The sequence below is a fragment of the Schistocerca cancellata genome, chromosome 2 (genome assembly GCF_023864275.1).
Source record: "Schistocerca cancellata isolate TAMUIC-IGC-003103 chromosome 2, iqSchCanc2.1, whole genome shotgun sequence".
In the NCBI taxonomy this organism is placed as follows: domain Eukaryota; kingdom Metazoa; phylum Arthropoda; class Insecta; order Orthoptera; family Acrididae; genus Schistocerca; species Schistocerca cancellata.
Window position 1 is genome coordinate 548366632 of NC_064627.1, and position 24882 is coordinate 548391513.

At 39.2% G+C, this 24882-nt stretch overlaps 1 protein-coding gene across 1 annotated transcript in view; it reads right to left on the minus strand.

Moving 5' to 3' along the window:
- The window catches only part of LOC126162130 (mitochondrial dicarboxylate carrier-like), a 70318-nt gene that overhangs the window by 30461 nt on the left and 14975 nt on the right, over positions 1-24882 (minus strand). The window contains exons 3-4 of the mRNA XM_049918424.1: positions 20608-20763; positions 7161-7327 (exon numbers count right to left, since the gene is read on the minus strand). Of these exons, the coding sequence (XP_049774381.1) occupies positions 7161-7327; positions 20608-20763 (323 nt within the window). The remainder of the gene's footprint in view (positions 1-7160; positions 7328-20607; positions 20764-24882) is intronic.

Below are 24882 nucleotides of genomic sequence, written 5' to 3' on the forward strand. Positions count from 1 at the left end.
CACGCTACATAGTGCTGCAGTTGCATGCCCGGTATGGGACTGACACACAAGAGTGCAACATCTATCATCTGAGGGCAGGATCTCATCAGGCACACCACTGGCATTGCCTCCGCCATTGCCATAGTGACCAGCCAATGTATCATCTATTGGTGCTCCTACCGTCCAATCGCCACTCATCAGATTTGATACTGCCCACATAACTGTATTCAGCAAATGTGTGTTACTCTTGTTACAGTGCTTCTCTCATTGTACAGCTCTATGGACTTGTGATTTACACACTTACTGTAACATCACGTTCAGTGTCAATAAAAACCACCTGTTGTGTGTTTCTGTTTCCTTACGTGAGTTATTACAAAGGTGGTGACATGTTTGGTTGCTCACAACACATGGACTGTCTTTTGATATGCTTCAACACTCAAATAATACCATCAAGACACTCATCACTTTTGCGTGGGTAGAGTTTTACCATTATCACAAGTAGCCTAATCAGTCATACCTTGCCTGGGTAGCATAACTGCCGTGGCTAAGTTGCAAGTTCAGTTTGTGTCAGCCTTGCATAAGGAGTACTACATCAGTTCAATAGTTAGGGATGCCATTATCTTGACAGCCCATGACAGAAAAGTTCATCAGTAAGCCTTCCAGTTTGTTGATCCATCTTTGGAGGAAATCTTACAGATTGCACATTCCTTTGAAATTGCCCAGGCAGCAGGCAGGCAACTGGAAAGTTGGGCCAGCAATGCAGTAGTGCAAATGGAGTATGGACATCAACAAACTTCCTCATTCAGTTACATTCAAGCCTAACAACCAGGAAACAGTGTTTATTTGCAGCAAACTGTGAACTGTTTCCTCTGGACCTCACTCACAGCAGGTGCTAGAACAAGCTAACAATCTCTTTCTTCTTGCCAACTATGATTTTCACAGAATATCTGGATAAATTGCCCTCACAGATGGCCAGCCTGAGATAACTGTCAACGAGAAAGTCACATTACAAATGGTTGTTGTACTAGCACACAATTTACAAACCAGTGAAATGAAATAGCGATGAATATTAATGTCATTTAGAGAGCTCCAAATTAGCAGGGACAAACAATTCATTTATTTCTTTACATATTGGGAATCAACTCATAAAATTTCAATTGGACACGGGGCAGCCGACACACTGATCAGTTACAAACTTATGCACAATTAAGTGTCCAGCATTGCCCCAGTAAAAGACACTTAATTACAACAAAATATCTCAATCAAAGCTAACAGTCACTTCCTTCTTGCCCAGCATGTTTTTCTCAGCATACCAGGATAAACCATTCTCACAGATAGGATGTCTGCAATAAATTTCAATGAGAAGGTTATGTTAAAAGTTGTTGTTGTACTAGCACACAACATACACACAGCAAAATGACATTAACAATGAATATTAACGCCATCCAGACAGTTGCTAATTCCAAATTAGCAGGGTCAAACAATTTGTTTATTTCTACATGTATCGGGAATCAGTCGATAAAATTTCAAGAGGACACAGGGCCATCGCCCCTCTGATCAATGTACCCACTTACCAACAATTAAGTGACTCAAGACTGACCTGCACTAAACGACGCATCATAAGTGAATTTACAACATAAAGCCTCATATAAAAATGTCAATCATCATGTAACTCTCCTAGTGGCAAATAGCACAGTAGCACAAAATCTATTCAGTCTGGACGTCTTCTCTTCATTTGATTCTGTCAGTAGTGATTCATTTAATCTTGTTTTAGAATAGGCTCCTTTCCAAAATAAGAACAGATTTGTAGTGAATTCCTGAGAGTAACTTTGAAATAGATATTACCATAAAGCCATTGGAATGTCCTCAATGTTTTCTTGCTAGACCCATACCGATCACTCTGTGAGAGCAAGTAAAACTGGAACTAACAGATTAATGACTTCAGAAGTAATTGAGTCAGAGGGCAATACCTTTCATGACAATCACGAATAACATTAACAAAAATTGCACCTCTGTGGGAGTATTTTTAGGCTACTGTAAATGCTCAATCAATCACAGATACACATCCTATTCCATGGCTTGAGGAATTACTGGCTATACTCCCGGTCGGCCAGTACTTCCGGCACATACCTCCAGCAGAAGCTGGACTAAACATCCCAGCAACTTGTGGATATTTAACACAACTTCCAGACTATTCAGATATAAGCAATTAGCTTTTGGTATAGCCAGCACACTTGGGACAACTAATGCAGCCAGTTCCTTGTTGCTTAACTTAGACGACAGCCTCGTCCAGCGGTGCTATGAAACGGTAACACTTATAAACTCTACAAATTCTTTACCAAGTCCTGTAAGAGGCTGGTCTCAAATGTAACTTACAAAAGCCAATTTTTTCACCCATCTATTGAATGTCTCAGCCATACAATCTCAAAACAAAACTGTTAACCAACAAACATATTGCTGCAATCAAAACACTTCTGTGACCAACCAACATAAAAGAATTACAGATCTTTAGGGAAAATTAACTTACTACAGTAAACTCATTGCACAAGTGGACAAATTTCATATCCTCTAAGTGCACTACGAGGTGCATTCAAGTTCTAAGGCCTCCGATTTTTTTTCTCCAGACTGGAAAGAGATAGAAACATGCGCATTGTTTTAAAATGAGGCCGCGTTCATTGTCAATACGTCCCAGAGATGGCAGCACCGTATGGCAGATGGAATTTTACCGCCAGCGGCAAGAACGAGAACTGTTTTAAATACTTAAAATGGCGACGTTTTCCTTACTTGAACAGCGTGCAATCATTCATTTTCTGAATTTGCGTGGTATGAAACCAAATGAAATTCATTGACAGTTGAAGGAGACATGTGGTGATGGAGTTATGGATGTGTCGAAAGTGTGTTCGTGGGTGCGACAGTTTAATGAAGGCAGAACATCGTGTGACAACAAACTGAAACAACCTCGGGCTCGCACAAGCCGGTCTGACGACATGATCGAGAAAGTGGAGAGAATTGTTTTGGGGGATCGTCGAATGACTGTTGAACAGATCGCCTCCAGAGTTGGCATTTCTGTGGGTTCTGTGCACACAATCTTGCATGACGACCTGAAAATGCGAAAAGCGTCATCCAGGTGGGTGCCACGAATGCTGACGGGTGACCACATGGCTGCCCGTGTGGCATGTTGCCAAGCAATGTTGACGCGCAACGACAGCATGAATGGGACTTTCTTTTCGTCGGTTGTGACAATGGATGAGACGTGGATGCCATTTTTCAACCCAGAAACAAAGCGCCAGTCAGCTCAATGGAAGCACACAGATTCACCGCCACCAAAAAAATTTCGGGTAACCGCCAGTGCTGAAAAAATGATGGTGTCCATGTTCTGGGACAGCGAGGGCATAATCCTTACCCATTGCGTTCCAAAGGGCACTACGGTAACAGGTGCATCCTACGAAAATGTTTTGAAGAACAAATTCCTTCCTGCACTGCAACAAAAACGTCCGGGAAGGGCTGCACGTGTGCTGTTCCACCACGACAACACACCCGCACATCGAGCTAACGTTACGCAACAGTTTCTTCGTGATAACAACTTTGAAGTGATTCCTCATGCTCCCTACTCACCTGACCTGGCTCCTAGTGACTTTTAGCTTTTTCCAACAATGAAAGACACTCTCCGTGGCCGCACATTCACCAGCCGTGCTGCTATTGCCTCAGCGATTTCCAGTGGTCAAAACAGACTCCTAAAGAAGCCTTCACCGCTGCCATGGAATCATGGCGTCAGCGTTGTGAAAAATGTGTACGTCTGCAGGGCGATTACGTCAAGAAGTAACGCCAGTTTCATCGATTTCGGGTGAGTAGTTAATTAGAAAAAAAATCGGAGGCCTTAGAACTTGAATGCACCTCGTAAGTCACAAAGGGACCCCCTTCCTTTGGTCAGATAAGTGAAAAAAGGCATTATACATGCTTAAAACAAAAAAAAACCTCTGCCCCATATTTGGTTACTTTCCAACTAAGCAACTTCTACTTACCACCGATGCCTTCCAATATGGTATAAGAGCAGTATTGTCACACTGTGACACTGACAGGTGAGAATGCCCAATAGCTTTCATATCTAAAACACTGAATCCATCCCAGCCAAATTATTCACAGATCAAGAAAGAGGCTCCAGCTGTAATTCCATATAATCCTGTATGGAGTTAGGTTCCGTCTTGTAGCAGACCATAAACCACTTATTTCATTGTTTGGACTGTCTCCTCAGCTACTGGATAAGACGGCACAAGTTGAGTCAATATAACTATGAAAATCATTTACACTCTGTCACAAAATGCAAACACTGATGCATTACCACGTTTACCTATGGGCTCACATCTATCACTTGACACTGAAGAAATATTATGTACTATTTTGGATGATGAAGCCCAATTGATGATAGACTCCTTCCCTGTAACCAGCACCCATGTCTGCAATGCTGTAGGCACTGAAGCAATTAGGCCGTATATCCCCTGCTACATATTACATTGGTGGCCAGAATGTCCCTGTGTATAAATATTTTTCCTTAGGGCACTGCCCGATTTTCAAAGATGGCATTATTTTGCTCACAACTGAGCTCAGTGCGCCAAGATTGGTTATACGAATGTTGCTCTGTGCAGATATCCTCAAGTTGCTTCATTAAGGCCCAGCACCATTACACTGGTGGCCATCATTAGTTCCTGAGCCCTCCAACCTGCCATTTGATGCCTATAATACTCCAATTCACTCCTCACCAGTTCTGGAAGCAGTACACCTATAGTGATTAGCCAACATACCATCTGCCAGCATTTAAGCCAGCTCTCTCCTATCATTCAGCTGCCCCTCACTAGCTTTGATACTGCCTACATAACTGTGCTTTGCGAATGTGAGTTACTCTGCTTGTGACAGTACTTTTCTCTTGGGGTAGCTCTTTGGGTTTTTGATTTGCAAATATACTGTAGTATCATGTTCAGTTCCAATAAAAACTTTCAACTGTGTGTTTTTGTTGCCTTATATGTGTTACTACACTGCTGCTGCTATTTTATTTCCAAAGATGTCTTCCATACTCACAGACAAAACACCAGTGAATAATTTTATGTATTGACCACAGCCTCTGAGCCCAGAATTTGTAACTGAAGTAAAGATCATTGCCACATATTACTTGGTATCACTAACTTCATCCTACCATTTCTCTCCTTAAATATAATCTTTGTTATCAATTTCTCAACTTTTCTATTTTAAAGTAATTTTAATGTGAGTAGTATTTTTCTCAGCACTGCTCCCTCAGTGATAAAACTTGAGGACTATCTCATTTATTCAGTTTTCTGCAAAGCTAGCCATTAACCAAAAGACTAAACGACCATAACCATGTACAGTACTCTATATGTTCCTAAAAAACCTTTTAGTTTTTGCAAAGTTATTGTTGCTTCAATTTATTTTCTTTCTCCAAGAAAATTTTTCCTCTCGAAAAGAAAATTGTGCTTTCAGCGTCAGTTTTCTAACCTTTCCCCTCTACTTTTTTTTTTTTTTTTTTTTTTTTTTTTTTGCAAACATCAGCTGTTTGGAGAGGAAGTTTTCTAAAAATGCTAAGATTCATATTTTGTTATGCTATGCGCCATTGTAATTCTGTCAGAGACAGCAAAGGACTTGGAAGAGCAGTTGAACGGAATGGATAGTGTCTTGAAAGGAGGATATAAGATGAACATCAACAAAAGCAAAACAAGGATAATGGAATGTAGTCGAATTAAGTCGGGTGATATTGATGGAATTAGATTAGGAAATGAAACACTTAAAGTAGTAAAGGAGTTTTGCTATTTGGGGAGCAAAAATAACTAATGATGGTCGGAGTAGAGAGGATATAAAATGTAGACTGGCAATGGCAAGGAAAGTGTTTCTGAAGAAGATAAATTTGTTAACATTGAGTATAGATTTAGGTGTCAGGAAGTCTTTTCTGAAAGTAATTGTATGGAGTGTAGCCATGTATGGAAGTGAAACATGGACGATAAATAGTTTGGACAAGAAGAGAATAGAAGCTTTCGAAATGTGGTGCTACAGAAGAATGTTGAAGATTAGGTGTGTAGATCACATAACTAATGATGAGGTATTGAATAGGATTGTGGAAAAGAGAAATTTGTGGCACAACTTGACTAGAAGAAGGGATCGGTTGGTAGGACATGTTCTGAGGCATCAAGGGATCACAAATTTAGCATTGGAGGGCAGCGTGGAGAGTAAAAATCATAGAGGGAGACCAAGAGAGGAATACACTAAGCAGATTCAGGAGGATGTAGGTTGCAGTAGGTACTGGGAGATGAAGGAGCCTGCATAGGATAGAGTAGCATGGAAAGCTGCATCAAACCAGTCTCAGGACTGAAGACCACAACAACAACAAACAGCAACATGTGCCATGGCATTGGTTAGGAGATAAATCAATGTACTAAATAAATCTGGTACTGAAAATGGACTTGGTAAGCAAAGTGCATATTTAGGCGTACAAATGATGAATTAATTAATTGTGTTTATTGTTTTGGCCACAACCAGAACTTAAATCAAATGAAAATGCTAATGAAATCCAATCTGATTAACCGGTATTTGAGACTGGAGCGATGTAATACTTCCAGGATTCTTTCTTTAATGTCTACTGCCAATCAGGTTATCTGTGAGTGTCTCATATTACACCACTGTCAGGTGAATTAAAAATATAGCAGCACTCAAATGTTATCAAAATGCATCTGACAAGATTCAAATACTTTTCCAGTTTTGTGTTAAAGCTTTTTTCCTGTTTACTCCCTTTATATTTATTTACTGTTCAAATTTTTACTTTTTGCACTGCATTACCACCACACTCTCGAAGATGTTATTTATTGTATGTTTCTTCTTTATTCCAGATGTGTAACTTCTTTTCCAATGTCACTTACAAACATTATAACCTCTTTGGTGACAATACACAGTAAATGTTTGAAGATGGCCCTGTAAGCCGAAAACTGGTTAACACAATAAAAGTAATACTGTAGAACAAAAGTGAATTAGCACTTTTCATTTATTACTTTAGTTAGGGATAACAGCTAAAAAAGCCATGAAAACACAGTAACATATTGATGATGCTATACAAAACATTGTCTGATAGTTACATATTGTCAAGGAAATAATCAAATTTGTGTGCACTATATAAACATACTAACTTTCTCCTTTGGTTTCGAGGAAGTTTCATATCATTCTGCATACGAACATTTATTACATCTGCTGGTGTGCCAATGAAACCACCTATTGTACCACCAACTGCTGCTATTCCTATTTTAAGGTGGAAAGGAACATTATTTCCTTTAGGGTCCATGTGTTGCTTCACAGCCTGAAATCAGTTAGGTTTCACATAAGCTGTCAATGCATCTATAGCACTAATAGATAATTACTCCACAGATGCCTCCAACTAATGGTAAAAGTTAAGTTCCAAATTGCAACAAGAATAGATTAAAAACATAAAAAAGGAAAAATCTATCATCAGGCATGAGACAGATCACAAGCAGTAGGGAAAGGGAACAACCACACTCTGGTATTTAGAAAAAAAGTTTTCCTTCCCCTGCCATCAAGCGAATCTCCAATTCGAAACCAGGGCATTCAGTATTCACTTTTTTTACTGAAATTAATCTTATAACATTTAAGAGTATCCATCATTAAAACTTCAAACAACATAATGATATTTCAATTACATCATACTCATTAGTAACTTATTGTCATGTTCCACTGATCATATTCACAAAAACTATTACAATGTTGAACAATTCAACCGAATATTTTGTTCGAAAACATTTCTAAAAAAAAAAGTTTTGCACCACATAAATATCCGCAAATACATACAAGCTTGGAGTCAAGATGAGCATTAAATGAAAAAATAAACCTTACGAAACAAAAATCTAAATGCTGTAACTTGTGTTGCTGTGTTGCTCCATCCCATGCACATTTCAACTTCCCTCAAGCATGCTCGGTTAGGTTCATGTCATGTCTACAAATAATTCAGACTAATCCGTTTGGTTGATTACTGCCTCCTGGAGGAAGTTGTCCACTAAGTGAGTGTAATATGCTTGTCCATTATTATCTTCAAGGATAAACCCATTGATAGAATATTGGTGGTAGAGTTGGACAATAAGTTGGAGAAACGTGTCGCAATAATGCACAGCCCCCAAATTACCTCTGATGGTGATGAGAGGTGTTCAACATCCCTACATGATCTCAGAACACGATACAACTCCCTCCTCTCCATGGGAGTGCACTTCTGAGACATACATTGATTCATGGCCGCCTCTGCACTTTTCTACGATGATCATCAAATGACAGACAAGTTCTGTGCTTAGAAATAAACAGGCATCGACGCCACTGTTCCAGGTTCCATTACAGGTGTTTTTCTGTCCACCTTTTTCAAATACCGCACTGCTACAGGACACTACAGGTGAAATAGATCCTATGGAGACAGCTGTGTACTACCTGTGTCATCACAGACCTTCCAGTTACCTCCAAAAATGTAGCACGCAGTTCTGTTGTATACTTCTCAGGGTATCTACAGGCCATAATTTTTAGATAGTGGTCATCAGCTAGTGTTTTTGGACCACAGGCTACCACATAAAGGTAGACCGTCAGTGTTCTGTGTCTCACAATAAAGGCTGAATGTTCAAATAATGTCACTGTCGTGTCTGCCAATTCAGTGGGAAACTTCCAATGCTAACAACCTTTCTTGCCATAAAGTGACAAATGGCATGTGGTCCAACCTTGAAATGACCTTTCTACACAACTTGACAGACTGTACAAGATACTGTAACTGCACTGTCCTCTTTACAACTGAAGATGCAGCACACACTATGCAATGTGAATACGGGTTTACTTTTACCACCACCACACAGGTAGCTGTAATGATTTCCTGTGGTCAAAAGCGGAGTGAGAAAGTCAGTTCTAATCAAAGACTCATCCAAATTTTAAGGACAAGAAAACTTGCTTTGAGTAGTTTACATGCAATATGTTGGCTCATTACAAGTTTGCTGCTCCCATCATGTAAGCAAGAATTCCGCTGTGACAAAGAAAAAGTATTTTACTCTGCATTTATACAAGATTTTTATTTCACTGGGTAAACTACCAAAGCGCATACCAGCTACGAATACAGTTAGTTTCACTAGAGAACAGCGCAGTTAATTTTTTTCAGTGTTGTATTACCACTGCTATAAAAATCAAACTGATTGTTCATTTGTGAATAAATGTATTATGAAGCTGAAATTAATATTCCCCTGCTTACAGAGATTAACATAAGATGTCTGAGTGTAAATCCCACACATATTTCTAATTATTTCCTTTTATGTACTGAATCAATTATTTGTTAATGGTTTATCCCATATCATTCCCCTCTGGCACACCAAGAAGCAAAACACAGTGATTGAATCCGAACATTTTTTTTTTAGGAAATGCAAAACACTTCTTTCTTACTTACTTCCTTCATATGGCAGATATATGAAATTCCTTTTCATCACAGATTTGTGTTTACCTAAGGAGTGTATTTCTGCCAAGCCTTGAAATATTCGGATTTTCTTTTACTAGTTATAACTTAAAGTAATTTGGTTTCATCGAGTTTTGCATCTGTTCCCACGGATCTACACAGTTTTGTTTCTGTAAAGATGGATGTGTATATATTATCATAAGTTAACAGTAGAAAGACACCTTAATACTGGCACAAAGGAGAAAAGAAACTGAGTTAATGACTATAGTTGACTGTGGTTACAAATATGTGATGCACAGAAGACTAAAAGTAGTTAAAACATCACAAACTGTAAGTCCTATTCTGTACCTTCTAAATTACAGTGCAACTCACTGGAGGGGAATTCTTCCTTATGCAAGACACCTCTGTTGTTTCATTTTCAAGCAGAGATGTTTCAGCATTTTTTGTGCTATCATCAGTGGGTTTATATGTCTGTTTTCCTTCTCACATGAAACTAATGGATATTTATACTAATAGCTTTGAGTTTACTATGCAATTTACAGCTTGTCATAGTTTTCAATGTTGTGGTGTTTTCACTTTATTTGTGTTGTTTTTCATGATTTGTTCACCAAGCAAGCTTAGTGAACAGATCATAAAAAGCAATGTGTGATGACAGAAGCACAAAAAATAAGTGTGTTACCTCAACACAAAGAAAGCAAGAACATGACAACATCAAAAACTGTGAAAAGCTGTAGATTGCATAGCAGATCCAAAGCTACTGGCACAAATATCAAATAGCTTCATGTACGAAGGAAGATAAACAAAAAACCCACTGAAGATGGCAAAAAAGTGCTGAAACATGTCAAGTGAAAGCTGCTGTGTTGTCCGAACAAGACACAGCCCAGGCAACAGCACCACAAGTGCAAAGAAGCTTACTGATGCCAGTGCCATAGAGACTCGCCACTAGCGCAAGTTGCACCAGCGTCACAGGAGGTGCTGAGGATGAAAGTATTAACTTCGCCTTGGCCAATTGCTGGCCGAGTACAATCCACCAATGACTGGACAATAATGGGCAAAAGCCCTCTCAGCAGATAGAAAAGCAGCTCTCACTGCACTTGGTTACAGATCATCGACCAGGTCTGACTTAGACACAGAATGTCATCTAGTGTACAGATAGTAGTTATTATTGCATTTTCTATGTACTGTGAAGTTTACTTATGATTACCTGCACTTAGCCATTCAGGACCTTTTTCGTGTTATATTACAAGCAGTGTTGCAGACTTCATTATTCAACGAGTCGAAAGATAAGCAAACCTTTTAACTAATTTGTGAGACTTTGTTACTACTTTGTTGGAGTGTTGTAGAACCTTCATTCTCCAATCCTGTTACCTGACCCTGGAGCACAGGTGTGTAATAGTGGCAGGGAGAAATTGTCTTAGTGGTGTAGTTCACCAGAAGCCATTCTACGATCTCACAAACTCGGCCTACCATAGCAACAGTGGCAACTTGGCCTCCATAGCAGTAGCAATTAGGCTTTTACAAAACTGGTGACGAGGGTTTACAAAAGAAACAAGAAAGGTGTCTTGTATAAGGCATAATTTCTCTCCAGTATTCTTAACAAGCACAGAAAGAGGAACTGCAACATTCGCAAGATGATTCCTGGCAACACCTTATCCTCTGGATGAATTTCAAAGTCTGAGTCCTCCTCTGTATTGTTGACAGCACAGATTATATTCTTGTAGAAAGTCAAGATTTTTGTCCCCCACTTTTGCTTTTTTTAAGGCTCTTCCAAATTGGATAACATTTGGTTCCATTGCTTTGCCACGTTTGCATATCCCTCTTCCCTTTTCCTTCAGCAGCGTCCATTCTATATGCCACTTTATCTCTTACTATTGCATTTCCATGTTTACTTCTGGTTATCACAACCCGTTTTACAGGGCAAATCTGAAGTGCCACTGACTAGGTGGCTTAATGACATCAGCAACTGCACCCTTCCAACACCGACTATCGACATCTATTCTTAACTGGAAAACTGTTCTGTGATCACTGAGCACTTAATTTTACTCACTAGGTGAGGTAATTGTGACTTAACCCTGAGTAATTCTTATACTTGACCAAAAATTCTGGCCACAGAAGTGGCCATCATCATCCCAGTTGCCAACAGTTATCAATCAATGGTGGCTGGATAGAGGACGGCCATGAGAATGGCCAAAAACCAACCCATAGAAGACATGGCCAGTTCTCATTTGGCACTCCATGCCAGGCGATCTGAGCATCAGCTTTCATGCACCACTGTGGAGGTTGAGGAGGACTACAAAGGATTCCTGGAGCAGATCAAAGAGTGGACAACAGCATTGTTCATTATGAGGAGCACAGGAGATGAAAATGTGTACTTCCCCCTTCCAAATGTTGAAGATTTCAGAAAAGTCAAAGTGAGGCTGCAAAGGTCTCACTTCCTTCCTAGGCTTATAATGCTGCCCCTGTCAATCATGTCAGGCCAGTGTTCTAGGGTTTCTCAAAACACACAGGCCCTGAACTCTGAAAAAAAACTCTGGAGGACATCGGATCTGGTGTGTGCACAGTGATGTGCATCAAATCCACTCAGACACAGAGAGAGTTGCCTTCACTACTGCTGATCACCAACAGCAACTGTGAGAACAAGAAGCTCTTTTTTATGCAGAGGGTAGCTGACACTCTGGTCACTGTTGAACATTTAGGGAAAAAGAAAGGCCCTCCCTAGTGCTTCTGTTACCAAGGGGGTGGGACACATGGCACACCACTGTACCTTCCACAAGGAAAGTGTGAAGTGCGCAGGTGAACACATCAGTGTAAGATGCCCACTACACAAGATCAACCCTCCCAAGTGCAAGAACTTTGATGGCTAGCTGGTTGCAGCTACCACGGACATGACTGTTTAAGGCCACGGTAGCCCACTAACATTGAGTCCCACTTGTAAAATGATGCCCTCCTCTAAATAGCATTATCTTTCCTCAACAGAAGTAATAGATACCAAAAATATTTTTTTCAAATTTTGAATAGGTTAATAATGTCTCAGCTGGTTTTCTACAAGAATTTCATATGATTTTGTACACGATGTATTATATTTCAGACTAAAATCCATAAAAAGAAATTATTTTCATTGTTACAATTGATATGTACTAGCTCTGAATGCACAGCTGAAATTATTTTCCTTTAGAAACATTTGAAATTACAAAATATTTGACACACTTAAAATTTCTATTATTAATTATGCAATTCAGTGCAATTTATTAAATTTATTTCTGGATTCATTTATAAAATATTAATAGAAATTAACAGAAATTAATGTGTCAAGAGAATTTGTACACCCTTTGTAATATTGTTAGTACTGTAGAGTGAGGTAATAGTGGGCATGCCTCTGATGTGTTTGGATGTGCTTTTATTTTTTGGAAGAACAATGTAATTTTCTGCTTTGTTGAAGTGGAAATTGTAAGGACAGTGTGATATAGAAAAAATGTGAGAGAATAAAATTTTGAGTAAAACAAAAAAATTCAACTCAGGCAATTCTTCAGAACTTATTGTATCAATTGGAACCATGAGAACCTATAATGTCAAAAATTTCAGCTTCAAGAATCAGCCCCTAGACGTGAAGAACTGGAGCCAACTACGGGAAAAGAAGATAAGTAAAAAGTTTATTGTAAATCTTACTCCTCTTGAAGCTTATTGAAAGAGTTAACTGTAAAAACAGAGACAATCAACAAATGATGTGAGTCAGGATTAGATTACACACTCAAGAAGGAGGTCGGCCATCTCGTCCAACGTCTACACCCAGGTGCATAGATGCCAGCCAGGCCGATCAAGTCCTGAAGAATCTAACACATCACAGTGTAAATTACTGTTTACAGATATGCTGATAATGAAGTTCTTAATATTTTCATGCAGAGTAATGGCACAAAATTTGGGAGTTGACAACTGAATCTTACCTCATGTGCTATGCTTTGCTGAACTTTTGGAATTGATTGTACATGTATTCCATCATTAACATCCATATTTATGGAGAAAATTATAAAAGACTCTTTATTCAACAAAAACACCATAAATGTTCTCCATGCACTCACAAACAAGCCAAGCCATGAAAAACTCACCAATATGGCATTGTAGCAGCTGGCATGCTACTGTTTCTTGTTCTACAGTAGCGTGCAGTAGGGAAAATTTGACAAAACTGCCACACATTGGTTTAAAACCAACATTCATGAAGTAATAAGCTGGGAAAGCAGCATTATTCAGACAAAAGACATAACATATACAAAGCAAGTTTTGCATAATCAAATCTTCTTAGGTAATGGCACTTGCTAAGGATACACCAAGTTCTGCTACTTCATCATGCGATGGATCCACTCAGTTTTGCTTCTGCAATCAGAAGTGGACATACTGACATTTGGTACGGTAGGCTGGATTCCTGGTATGTTTGTGTTTCATGGGCATAATGGATAGACAGTAGTATGGAGAACAAAATGGTGGCAACAACTCATTTTCGAGAGAAAGTTATTTTACTGCAGTTTGCTTCCAGACGCCTCAAGTATCCCCAGAACACTAACTTAAGAATATCCCTCTACCTGAAATTGACAGTAATCTTATGCCATAAGTAGAGGAATCTACACCTTACAATAGTTCCACCATACTGCTTTTCCAGAACATTTTCATCAACCTCTGCACACAAGAGTTCAGAACATTCTACCCTCTTTGCTATATCTTGCTGTTACTTTATGTTAATCAAAGGTGTTGTACTTGTGGCAGTGCAAAGAAGGATAACCTGTGGTTTTTTTTTTCCAAAATTCGGATAGCACAGTATACTTCCATACTGGAAATGTGCATGCAAACGAGTTGTGGTCTGTCACTTAGTTTGCAGAAGACTGTTTTGTTGAGACTAGCTCCAGTATAGTCAGTGCAGACATCAATAAGGTCGCTCAGCAACTCCAATGGAGATGCTGCGGCTACTGCTAGCAATTTTGTTCTCTGCTGTCACTACAAATTTTGGGTCAAGCAGAGGCACTAACCAAACTGCAGCGCCCTGCAAAAATAGCCACACTTGGCCATAGATGCTACTTATATAAGACAAATACTATTCAAATGCCATTGGGATGCCACGTTTACTACTGCTTCAGAACCATTTATGAATTGGATACTGATTTTTTTTATAAAACTTCCGCAGATGTCAAGGCTGCCCTACAACTATCAGTGTGAGTAAACTTTTATCAGTCCTTCCTGTACTTTTTTCTTGTGTTCAATAAATATTGTTCTGCAGATGCCACTACATCATGTTTTACTACATTATCGTTACTACATTCCAAATTAGTACTGTAACTCACTGAGGAACGCCGACTGAAATTCTTGCTCATGTCAGTGATGCGACATCTTTCTATGAAATACTTGAACAGATGAGCAGAAGTTTCTCCAGTCTGCTTCTTAAATTAGATGCAAACCAAGCATGTGGTGAACCTTGTCTGCAATGAAAACACCATGATTCAACCATATAGTGGAGGCACTGAGTAGGAGGTAGGTGCATAAACACATTCCACTTCCTGATTATGTGCTGATCAATGCCTTCACTAAATGGTTAGTGGTTTATCTTTACCCATTCCATTATCAGCTTCTCCAGCAGAGTGAGTGATGCAGTCAAATACCTTGGATAAGTTGCATAACATCTCAACTAGCGTCATTTCACAGTTTAAAAAAATATTAACCGCAAAGAGAAGACTAAATGATCAGTGCATGATTATTTTTATGTTATTTAACTAAATGAACAGTGCATAATTATTTTACTTTATTAAGCTAACTTGTTTAAAGTATGCACAAACATAAGAGAACTTTACCTTCGATCTAACAAACTAAGATAGCACATTTGTTTCTCAAATTCAAGAAGATGGTGGTTAATGCTCTGTCCATCTCCCCTGATTGATGTTTTCTGTTGTTCTCCTAACTCACTTCAGACAAATGTCTGGATGGTTCCTTCAATGAGGCCTGTCCTGTACTCTCCTCATTAAATTCAAGTATACCTCCATATGTTTGTATATACAGGGTGAGTCAGGAGGAAAGGTACATGCTTTGAGGGGCGATAGTATTAGTGATTCTGAACAAAAAACTTCATATGGATGTATGCCCTATTTCGAATGGTTTCCGAGATAGAACACATTTAATATCACTTTTGTACATTTTTCGTGAATAACTCTAAAACCGTACCCTCCAGTGAAAACATGTTGCAGCATAAAATTAAACTATATTAAATTTCCTACAAAAAGGTGAGAATGTTTAAAAACTCGCTTAACACACTTTCACTGTAGCTTACGTAGTTTTTGTAGGCCAATTTGAGGTAGCATACTGAGGTAGCAAGCTGAGATGAACAGTATGATATGGGACACTTATGGCCTATCAAGTTGGGAAACTACCTCAAATTGCCCTACAAAAACTACGTAAGCTACAGCGCACGCGCGTCAAGCGAGTTTCTCCAACATTCTCATGCTCTCTTCGCACAAACAATTAGTTCTAGAGAAAAAATGAATAGGACCTTTTTTGCAGCAAATTTAATATAGTTTAATTTTGTACTTTGACATGTTTTTGCTGGAGGGTGTGGTTTTCGAGTCATTCAAGAAAAACATGACATGTTTCTCCTTGTATTAAGCTGACAGATCTTACATAACTGTAAAATGATCCCTGGACAAATAAATTACAGGCATTATTAAGAATTGCTTTGTCAATACATCACTGTTCCTGAAATCCGAATTGTGATTTGCTAAGTGTCATATTATCATATAGGTGGGTGACAATTCTCAAGTACCTTATCTTCTCACAAATTATTTAAGAACAACAACTGGCTGGAAGTTATTGACATTCGTGGAATCACCCTTCTCACACAGTGGATTAAAAACTGCATATTTCAATTAGTCTGGAAAATAATCCAGAATTACTGTTAATTACATATGTAACAACATTACATATCATATGATCAAAACATTTTTCATTTCAAATAACGTGTGTCTGTATGAAAGTACAATCAGTAATGACGTGGGTAATATGAACTCTGAGTTCTGTCTGTAGACACGCTATTGTACTATCTTCCGATGAAATAATGTTTTCAAATATTTGCTTGTATAATAACTGTGTCATATGACAACTTCAAGCTCAACTATAAAACAAAATAATCAAATCCATACTAGCAAGATTCTTAAAGCCACAAAATAATTTCTGGCTTTAACATTACGACAGTTCTATCTAGGGAGAGTGGTGAAGGACCCTTTTAAACATACTCTTTATTATGCTTTGTTTATTATTTTGACAACGTTGACTGGAATACTCTCTTCCAAATTCTAAAGGTGGCAGGGGTAAAATACAGGGAGCGAAAGGCTATTTACAATTTGTACAGAAATCAGATGGCAGTTATAAGAGTCGAGGGGCATGAAAGTGAAGCAGTGGTTGGGAAGGGAGTGAGACAGGGTTGTAGCCTCTCCCCGATGTTATTCAATCTGTATATTGAGCAAGCAGTAAAGGAAACAAAAGAAAAATTTGGAGTAGGTATTAAAATCCATGGCAAAGAAATAAAAACTTTGAGGTTCGCCGATGACATTGTAATTCTGTCAGAGACAGCAAAGGACTGGAAGAGCAGTTGAACGGAATGGACAGTGCCTTGAAAGGAGGATATATGATGAACATCAACAAAAGCAAAACAAGGATAATGGAATGTAGTCGCATTAAGTCGGGTGATGCTGAGGGAATTAGATTAGGAAATGAGACACTTAAAGTAGTAAAGGAATTTTGCTATTTGGGGAGCAAAATAACATGATGGTCGAAGTAGAGAAGATATAAAATGTAGACTGGCACGGGCAAGGAAAGCGTTTCTGAAGAAGAGAAATTTGTTAACATGGAGTATAAATTTAAGTGTCAGGAAGTCATTTCTGAAAGTATTTGTATGGAGTGTAGCCATGCATGGAAGTGAAACATGGACAATAAATAGTTCGGACAGGAGGAGAATATAAGCTTTCGAAATGTGGTGCTACAGAAGAATGCTGAAGATTAGATGGGTAGATCAGATAACTAATGAGGAGGTATTGAATAGAATTGGGGAGAAGAGGAGTTTGTGGCACAACTTGACGAGAAGAAGGGACCGGTTGGTAGGACATGTTCTGAGGCATCGAGGGATCACAAATTTAGCATTGGAGGGCAGCGTGGAGGGTAAAAATCGTAGAGGGAGACCAAGAGATGAATACACTAAGCAGATTCAGAAGGATGTAGGTTGCAGTAGGTACTGGGAGATGAAGAAACTTGCACAGGATAGGGTAGCATGGAGAGCTGCATCAAACCAGTCTCAGGACTGAAGACCACAACAACAACAACATTATTTTACTGTTATGAATTATCTACAGAAGAATGGAAAAACTAGTGAAAGTCATCCTCAGGAAGATCAGCTTGGGCTCCATAGAAATGTATGATCCCAAAAGGCAACACTGATCCTATGTCTTATCATAGAAGATAGGTCAAAGAAAGGCAAATCTATGTTTACAGCATTTGTAGATTTAGAGAAAGCTTATGACAATACTAACTGGAATTCACAATTTTTAAATACTGAAGGCAGCAGGGATAATACATGAGGAGCAAACGTTATCTATAACTGGTACAGAAACCAGACTGGAGTCATAGGGTATTCAAGAGAAGCAGTAGTTGAGAAAGTAGTGAGAGTGTTATGGCCTATCTCTGATGTTATCAATCTGTACCTTGAAAACATGCGGTAACAAAACCAAGAAAATACCAAAAAGGAATTAAAATTCAGGGAAAGAAACATAAACACTGAGATTTGCCAATTACTTTGTAATTCTTTTATAGACTGCAAAGGACTTGATTGATCAGTTGAATGAAATTGATAACATCTTGAAAAGGAGTTATAAGATGAACAGCAACAAAAGTAAGACAAGGTAATGGAATGTAGTGTCGAATTAAATCAGGAGATGATAAGGGAATGAGAATAGAAAATTAGACACTAAAAGCTGTCTATGAGTTTTGCCATATGGGCAGCAACAAAACAAATGACAATAGCTGAAGAAGAGAGGATACAAAATGCAGAGAGTGTCAGAAAGTCTTTTCTGATGGTATGTCTCTGGAGTAAACCATGTAAAAAAATTAAACTTTGATGATAAACAGTTCAGACAAGAATAGAATGAGGTGCTACAAAAGACTGTTGGAGACTTTATGGGTAGATTGTATGAGGTGGTACTGTATTGATTTGCAGAGAAAACAAATTCATGATCCAACAACTGGTTGATAGGGTATATCCTGAGGCATCAAGAATTAAATTTGGTAATGAAAGGCAGTGTGGGGAGGTAAAAAATGTAGAGGTAGGTTCAAATAGATGCAGGTTGCCGTAGTCATTCGGAGATGAAGAGACTTGCAAGGGATAGACTAGCGTGGAGAGCTGCACAAAACCAGCCTTCAGACTGAATGCAACAACAACAAACATGGCTATTTTGGATGCTGGTTGCTATTGTTTCAGACACTGAGCCTTGGTGAGTTTAGCAGACAGTACACACGCAGTTCACTTAAGGGCTCTGAATTAAATTTATCATATGAAGCCAGTTCACATATTCTATAAAATGACAGCCTTACAATTGTAATGAAACTGTCACATGTATATCATTAGAAAATTAACCACCAGCTAAGAAGTAAACAAGTAGATACATTACACAGCAGCAAATGACAAAGTCTATCTTCCTCATACCAAAACATTTCATTTCATATGAACTCCCTCGGAGGACATGGACAGGGGCTGCAGATAGGTGATGCTAGGTGGCACTAGATGGGAATATGGGTCAACCGGGAGGCATGCTGAGATAGTTCACACAATTGTACAAACACTGAGTCTGGATGGCACAGTTGTTAATGCAACTGCCTAGAAAGCAGGAGACCCCAGGTTCGAATCCCGGTTCAAAACCAATTTTTACTCATCGCCGCTAATTCTGCATAAAGTCCCTATACAACTGACATCAACAGTTCTTTCACTTTCCTTTTCCTCCCCCCCCCCCCCCCCCCCCTTCACCATCAATTTACATAAAAATGTGAAAAGCTCCAGATTCTGCATGGTACCTGTTGCTTCGGACATGCCCGAAAAGAACAGACACTATGCATTCATATAAATGATTCAACTCATTAAGCAATTAAATCATCCTTCTGTGCAGATGCACAATGTTTCACCTCCTGCTGGAATCTAAAAGTAGCGAGTATTGAGGACATGGACAGGGACTGCAGGTAGGTGGTACTAGGTAGGAATGTGGGTCAGCCAAGAGGCGTGCCAAGATAATCCAAGCAAATGAGACAAACGCTGTGTCTGGATGGTACAGTGGTTAATGAAACTGCTTTGTAAGCAAGAGATCCCAGATTCGAATACCAGTCTGGCACACATTTTCATGCATCACAGCTGATTCTGCATAAAGTCCCGATTCACTGACATCAATAGCTTCTTCCTTTTCCTTTCCTTTCTCACCCGTTCATCTTCAGTTTACATAAAAATATCTCACAGCTGCAGATTCTGAATGGTGTCTGTTCTTTCAGTCATGGGCAATGAATCCACCACCTTTTGTTTGACCTCCGGGAGGAATCTCAAAGCAGTGAGATGGAGGACATGCTAGGTGGGACTGTGGGTCAACTGAGAGGTGTGCCAAAACAGTCTTCGCAATTCCAGTACACTCTGTGTCCAGATGGTGCAATGGTTAGTACAACTGTACAGTAAGCAGCTGACTGTGGGTTTGAATCTTGGTCTGGCACACAATTTCACTCATCGCTGCTGATTATGCATGAAGTCCCGATGCAGCTGACATCAATAGTTCCTTTTCTTTTTCCTCCCTCCTTCAGTTTACAATAATAAGTATTTGCCACTCCAACTGCAGTGACATGTATTACAAAAAGCAACTTTTAAGTATGATTTCAACAATGTGCCATCATAATGAATACCACTGGAATGCATCTCCTTGGAACACAACTAAACAAAGTAAATCTTATGTACATCTGCAAAAGACTGTATATTCCGTGTAAGATAAAATTCTGATCAAATACTTGGTACTAAGCAAAAATACCTGTGGGACCAACAGTACACATGTTAGCAGCTGAAAAATGAACAGAGCAATGAGAAAATTTCAAAATTATAGTATTCTTACCTCATAAAAGGCAAAGCGGAAGGTGGAATAAGTAAGTTGCCTCATTATAGCAGCTGACAGTCCATTATTTAGAGCAAGAATGCCATCTGAACGAATTACGTCCATTGTTGTTTGTAACATTGTGCGGCGAACTTCTTGTTGGGTTTGCATTTGAACCTAAGAAAACGAAAATACAATACTGGAGAATAAATCATCACACAAATTGATCAGAAAATTAATGTACAACTACATCAACATACAAACTCCATTAGCCACCATATGGTGTATGGCGAATGGTACCTTGTGCCACCACTACTCATTTCCTTTCCTCTTCCATTCACAAATAGAGCAAAAAAAATGGTTGTCTATATACCTCCATAAAAATCCTAATTTCTCTTTTCTTTGTGGTCCTTAGGTGAAATGTACATTAATGGCAACAGAGTTGTTCTGCAGTCAGCTTCAAATACCAGTTCTCTATATTTTCTCAATAGTGTTTTGCACAAAGAATGTCGTGTTCCCTCCGAGGATTGCCATTTGAGTTTGTGAAGTATCTCCACAATACCCATGTATAGATCAAACCTCCTATTAACATATCTAAAAGCATGCCTCTGAATTCCTTTGACACCTTTATAACACAGTGGGTATCCCAAGCACTCTAGCAGTACTTGAATGGGTCACACAGGTGTTCTATATGCAGTCTGCTTTATAAATTGGCCACATGTAAGGGTCTACGGATTGCGCACAGCCGTATGGTATGTAACATGCACTCACCAGCTCACCTATCTGGAATGCTGACAATTTGCTTGTTCAGTATGTGTGTGCCAGGCCGGAGTGTGACGCAGAGTGTATGTCACTGGCTGCCGTCCGCAGCGCGCAGTATTAACTAGTGTGGCCTCAGGTACGAATATCTCTCTTTTCTTAGCTCACCATGGAGCCTTTCGATACAACCGTAATTAGCCGGTGTTAGGATGTCAGACGCAGTGATGATGGGTGCGCGCAGCGTGCATGTTTTATAATCAGCCTTTGTTACTAAAACTGTTTAAACCTACTTCTCGTGTTCGCGTATTGCCGTACCTCAAGGACCCACCGCTTACAAATCCTGAAAAAATATTCGTGTAATCATCATCAGGGGTAACAACACAAATTACCCCTTTATAGAAGTGATGTCAGCATGGGGATAATTATTGGAAATCTACAGTCCTGAAGATGTGCAGCACAATGTGAACTTTGAGCAGCAGCAGCAGCAGCAGCATGAACATCTTCCAACTACGCAGGGACATCCAATGCTGGAATTCAGGTTGGTCTACTCCAGTTTGGCTAGAATATGAAAGGCAGTGATGGATTTTTATTTTACATTTGAGTGACTCATTGGCATTAAATTAGACAAAATGTCACAATCCAGTCAGAATAACAATGTTGACCTACAAACTGTTATTAATGAACTGCAAGAAGAGATTCAGCAGTTAAGAGCAGAAAGAAGCGAGTGTAACATTCCGAAAGACTTGGCAAATGATAGTTTATGCAGAACAGGTAGAACTACAATAAAGAATTTTCCATTATTGCCATCAGTACCAGTGTTTAGCGGGAAACCCAAAGATGATGTGAAAGTGTTTTTCGTAAAACTTGAAGGTGCCGCCCTGTTAGGATCATGGACAGATTCCAATAAGCTAGTGGTTGCCAAATTAAGAATTCAAGGAGCAGCACAAGATTTCATTAGTGATTGTGTGAAAACAAAAGATTACAATGAATTTAGAAAGATTGTTATTCAGAGATTTAAACGTAAAAACACGATCAGATTTTACAGACAGCAGCTTTACAGTTCGCGAATGCGACGAGACGAATCTATCAAGCAGTTTGCCGACAGAATTAACATCAATGCTCAAACATATGACTTAGTAGAAGATAAAAATGAAAATCGCATTCAGTTGTTCGAAGCCAACCAGAGACACTTGGACACATTCATTCATGGGTTGCTCAGAGAGGAAGTAAGCAAAGCTGTTTGACTGGCATGATGTAAAACATTTCAGGAAGCAGTAGAATCAGCTGTTGGTTTCATTGAAGCACTAAGACAACTGAATGAGATGCACAAAGAAGAACGCAGAGTTTTCAACACAACAGTACACTGCTACATATGCAATAAGCTGGGTCACAAGTGTAAGGATTGTAAAGAGAATCGAATCTGCTATCATTGCGGGATTCAGGGTCATGTTTCGAGAGATTGTCACAACAAGGAGAAAGGTAATGCGAACAACAGACAATCTGCCAGATCTTCAAACGAGTATGGGGACGTATGGGCCACCACACCATCCACCCCTTGCCAGAGTTAGTGATTCCTGATAGTTCCAGCGAAAACCAGACCGAAAATGACTTCGTGATAGGTGCTGTATATCACAGGAGAAACATCAAACTACTTATTGACACAGGAGCACAGACCTCATTAATGTGGTGTGGCATAGATAAACAGGATAAATTGAAACCGCCGCTATTAAAAGTGCGAGGATTAAACGGAGGAAAGCTACATAACTACGGAGAAGTTAGTGTAGAATTAATTCTTGGCCAAGGCCAAGATAAAGGTGGAAATAAAGATAAAGATAAATACACAGCAAGGGTGCGAGTAGTTTCAAATAACGAAATGTGTTATGATGGTGTACTTGGATTTGATTTCTTGTCCGCTAATGAGGCAGAGATATTTGTCGCAGAAAGAAAGATTAGACTAGGTCATAGCAACTACAACCTAGGAAATCGTTCTTCAGATTGTACTCAAACGAGCAGCAATACTGACGTCGTGGGAACGGACTGCCTAAACGATGCATCTGTTCAAACTGTCCAAGTTGATGTTCAAATTGATCAGTCTCAGCAAATTCCCAAGGGAGCAGGAAAGATAATCTATGTTGAAGTTAAGTCACCCCAATGCAAGGAAGGAACTTTGTTATTAATTGAGCGATCCGAGAAAAGTGAGTTACTGGATACAATGCCTTGTTATGTTGCAAGAAGTGTAGGTGTTGCTACAATGGTGAGACAGAATGTCGCAAAAGTCCCGGTTATAATAACGAATATGAGCAATGAGGATGTTGTTTTGCCATGAGGAACAAAAGTTGCTGAAGTGTCGAGTGTAAGTAACAGTGACGTAATACAGATTCCAGATGAGGTAACAAATGCTGCAGTTATAAACACAGATTTTTGTAACAGAACCGCAAAATTGCAATGAGGAGATGAAGTTAATAATGAACTGAAGCACAAGATTTGGAAGAAGATAGAACATTTGACAGCTGATGAACAGAAGATTTTAGCGCCCATTTTGCTGGAGTATGCAGATTTATTTCGAGAACATGTAAATTTACCTGTCACTCATTTAGTTCAGCATCATATTCATTCAGGGAATGCAGCCCCAATCACACAGAAACCTTACCGAATACCATTCAGTCTAAGAGAGTTGGCAGAAGACATGATTAAAGAACAATTAGAAGCCAGAATTATAAAACCAAGAGATCCTTCAGACTCACCGTGGTGTTCACCTGTTGTAATTGTAAAGAGGAAATCAATTTCTGGAGAACCACAGTTCCGTTTTTGTGTTGATTACCGATCTTTGAATGCTGTGACCACACACGACATCTACTGCTTACCAAATTTAGTGGAAATCTTGGATTACTTGGGCAGATGTTGAATTTTTTGCAGTATTTGATTTAACAAGTGGTTATCACCAGTTAACAGTGCATCCAGATGATCAAGCAAAAACTTCATTTGTAACAGCAAAAGGAGTGTACATGTATCTTCGTATGCCGTTTGGACTTTGTAATGCTCCAGCTACATTTCAATGCCTGATGGATTCAGTTTTACGAGGGCTCACCCCAACACAAGCACTTGTTTACCTTGGTGATGTAATAATTTTTGGTGAAAACATGAAGCAGCATACTGAGAGACTACAAGCAGCGCAAACCTGTCTTCATCAATACATAACTGTCATTTTGCACAAAGTAAAGTTAACTATCTTTGTCATGTTATAAGCAGTGAAGGTATTCGACCTGATCCAAAATTAAACTGAAGATGTAAAGAATTTTCCTGAACCACAGAATCTGAAAGAACTACAATCATTCTTGGGATTGTCAAATTTCAACAGATGATTTATAGCCAGTTATGCGAATATAGCATGTCCAATGACACAGCTACTGAAGAAAGGATTGCGCGCAGCCATATTGTAAGTAACATGCGCTCGCCGGCTGACCTATCTGGAATGCTGACAATTTGCTTGGTCAGTACACATGTGTTCGGCCGGAGTGCATCGCAGAGAGTATGCCA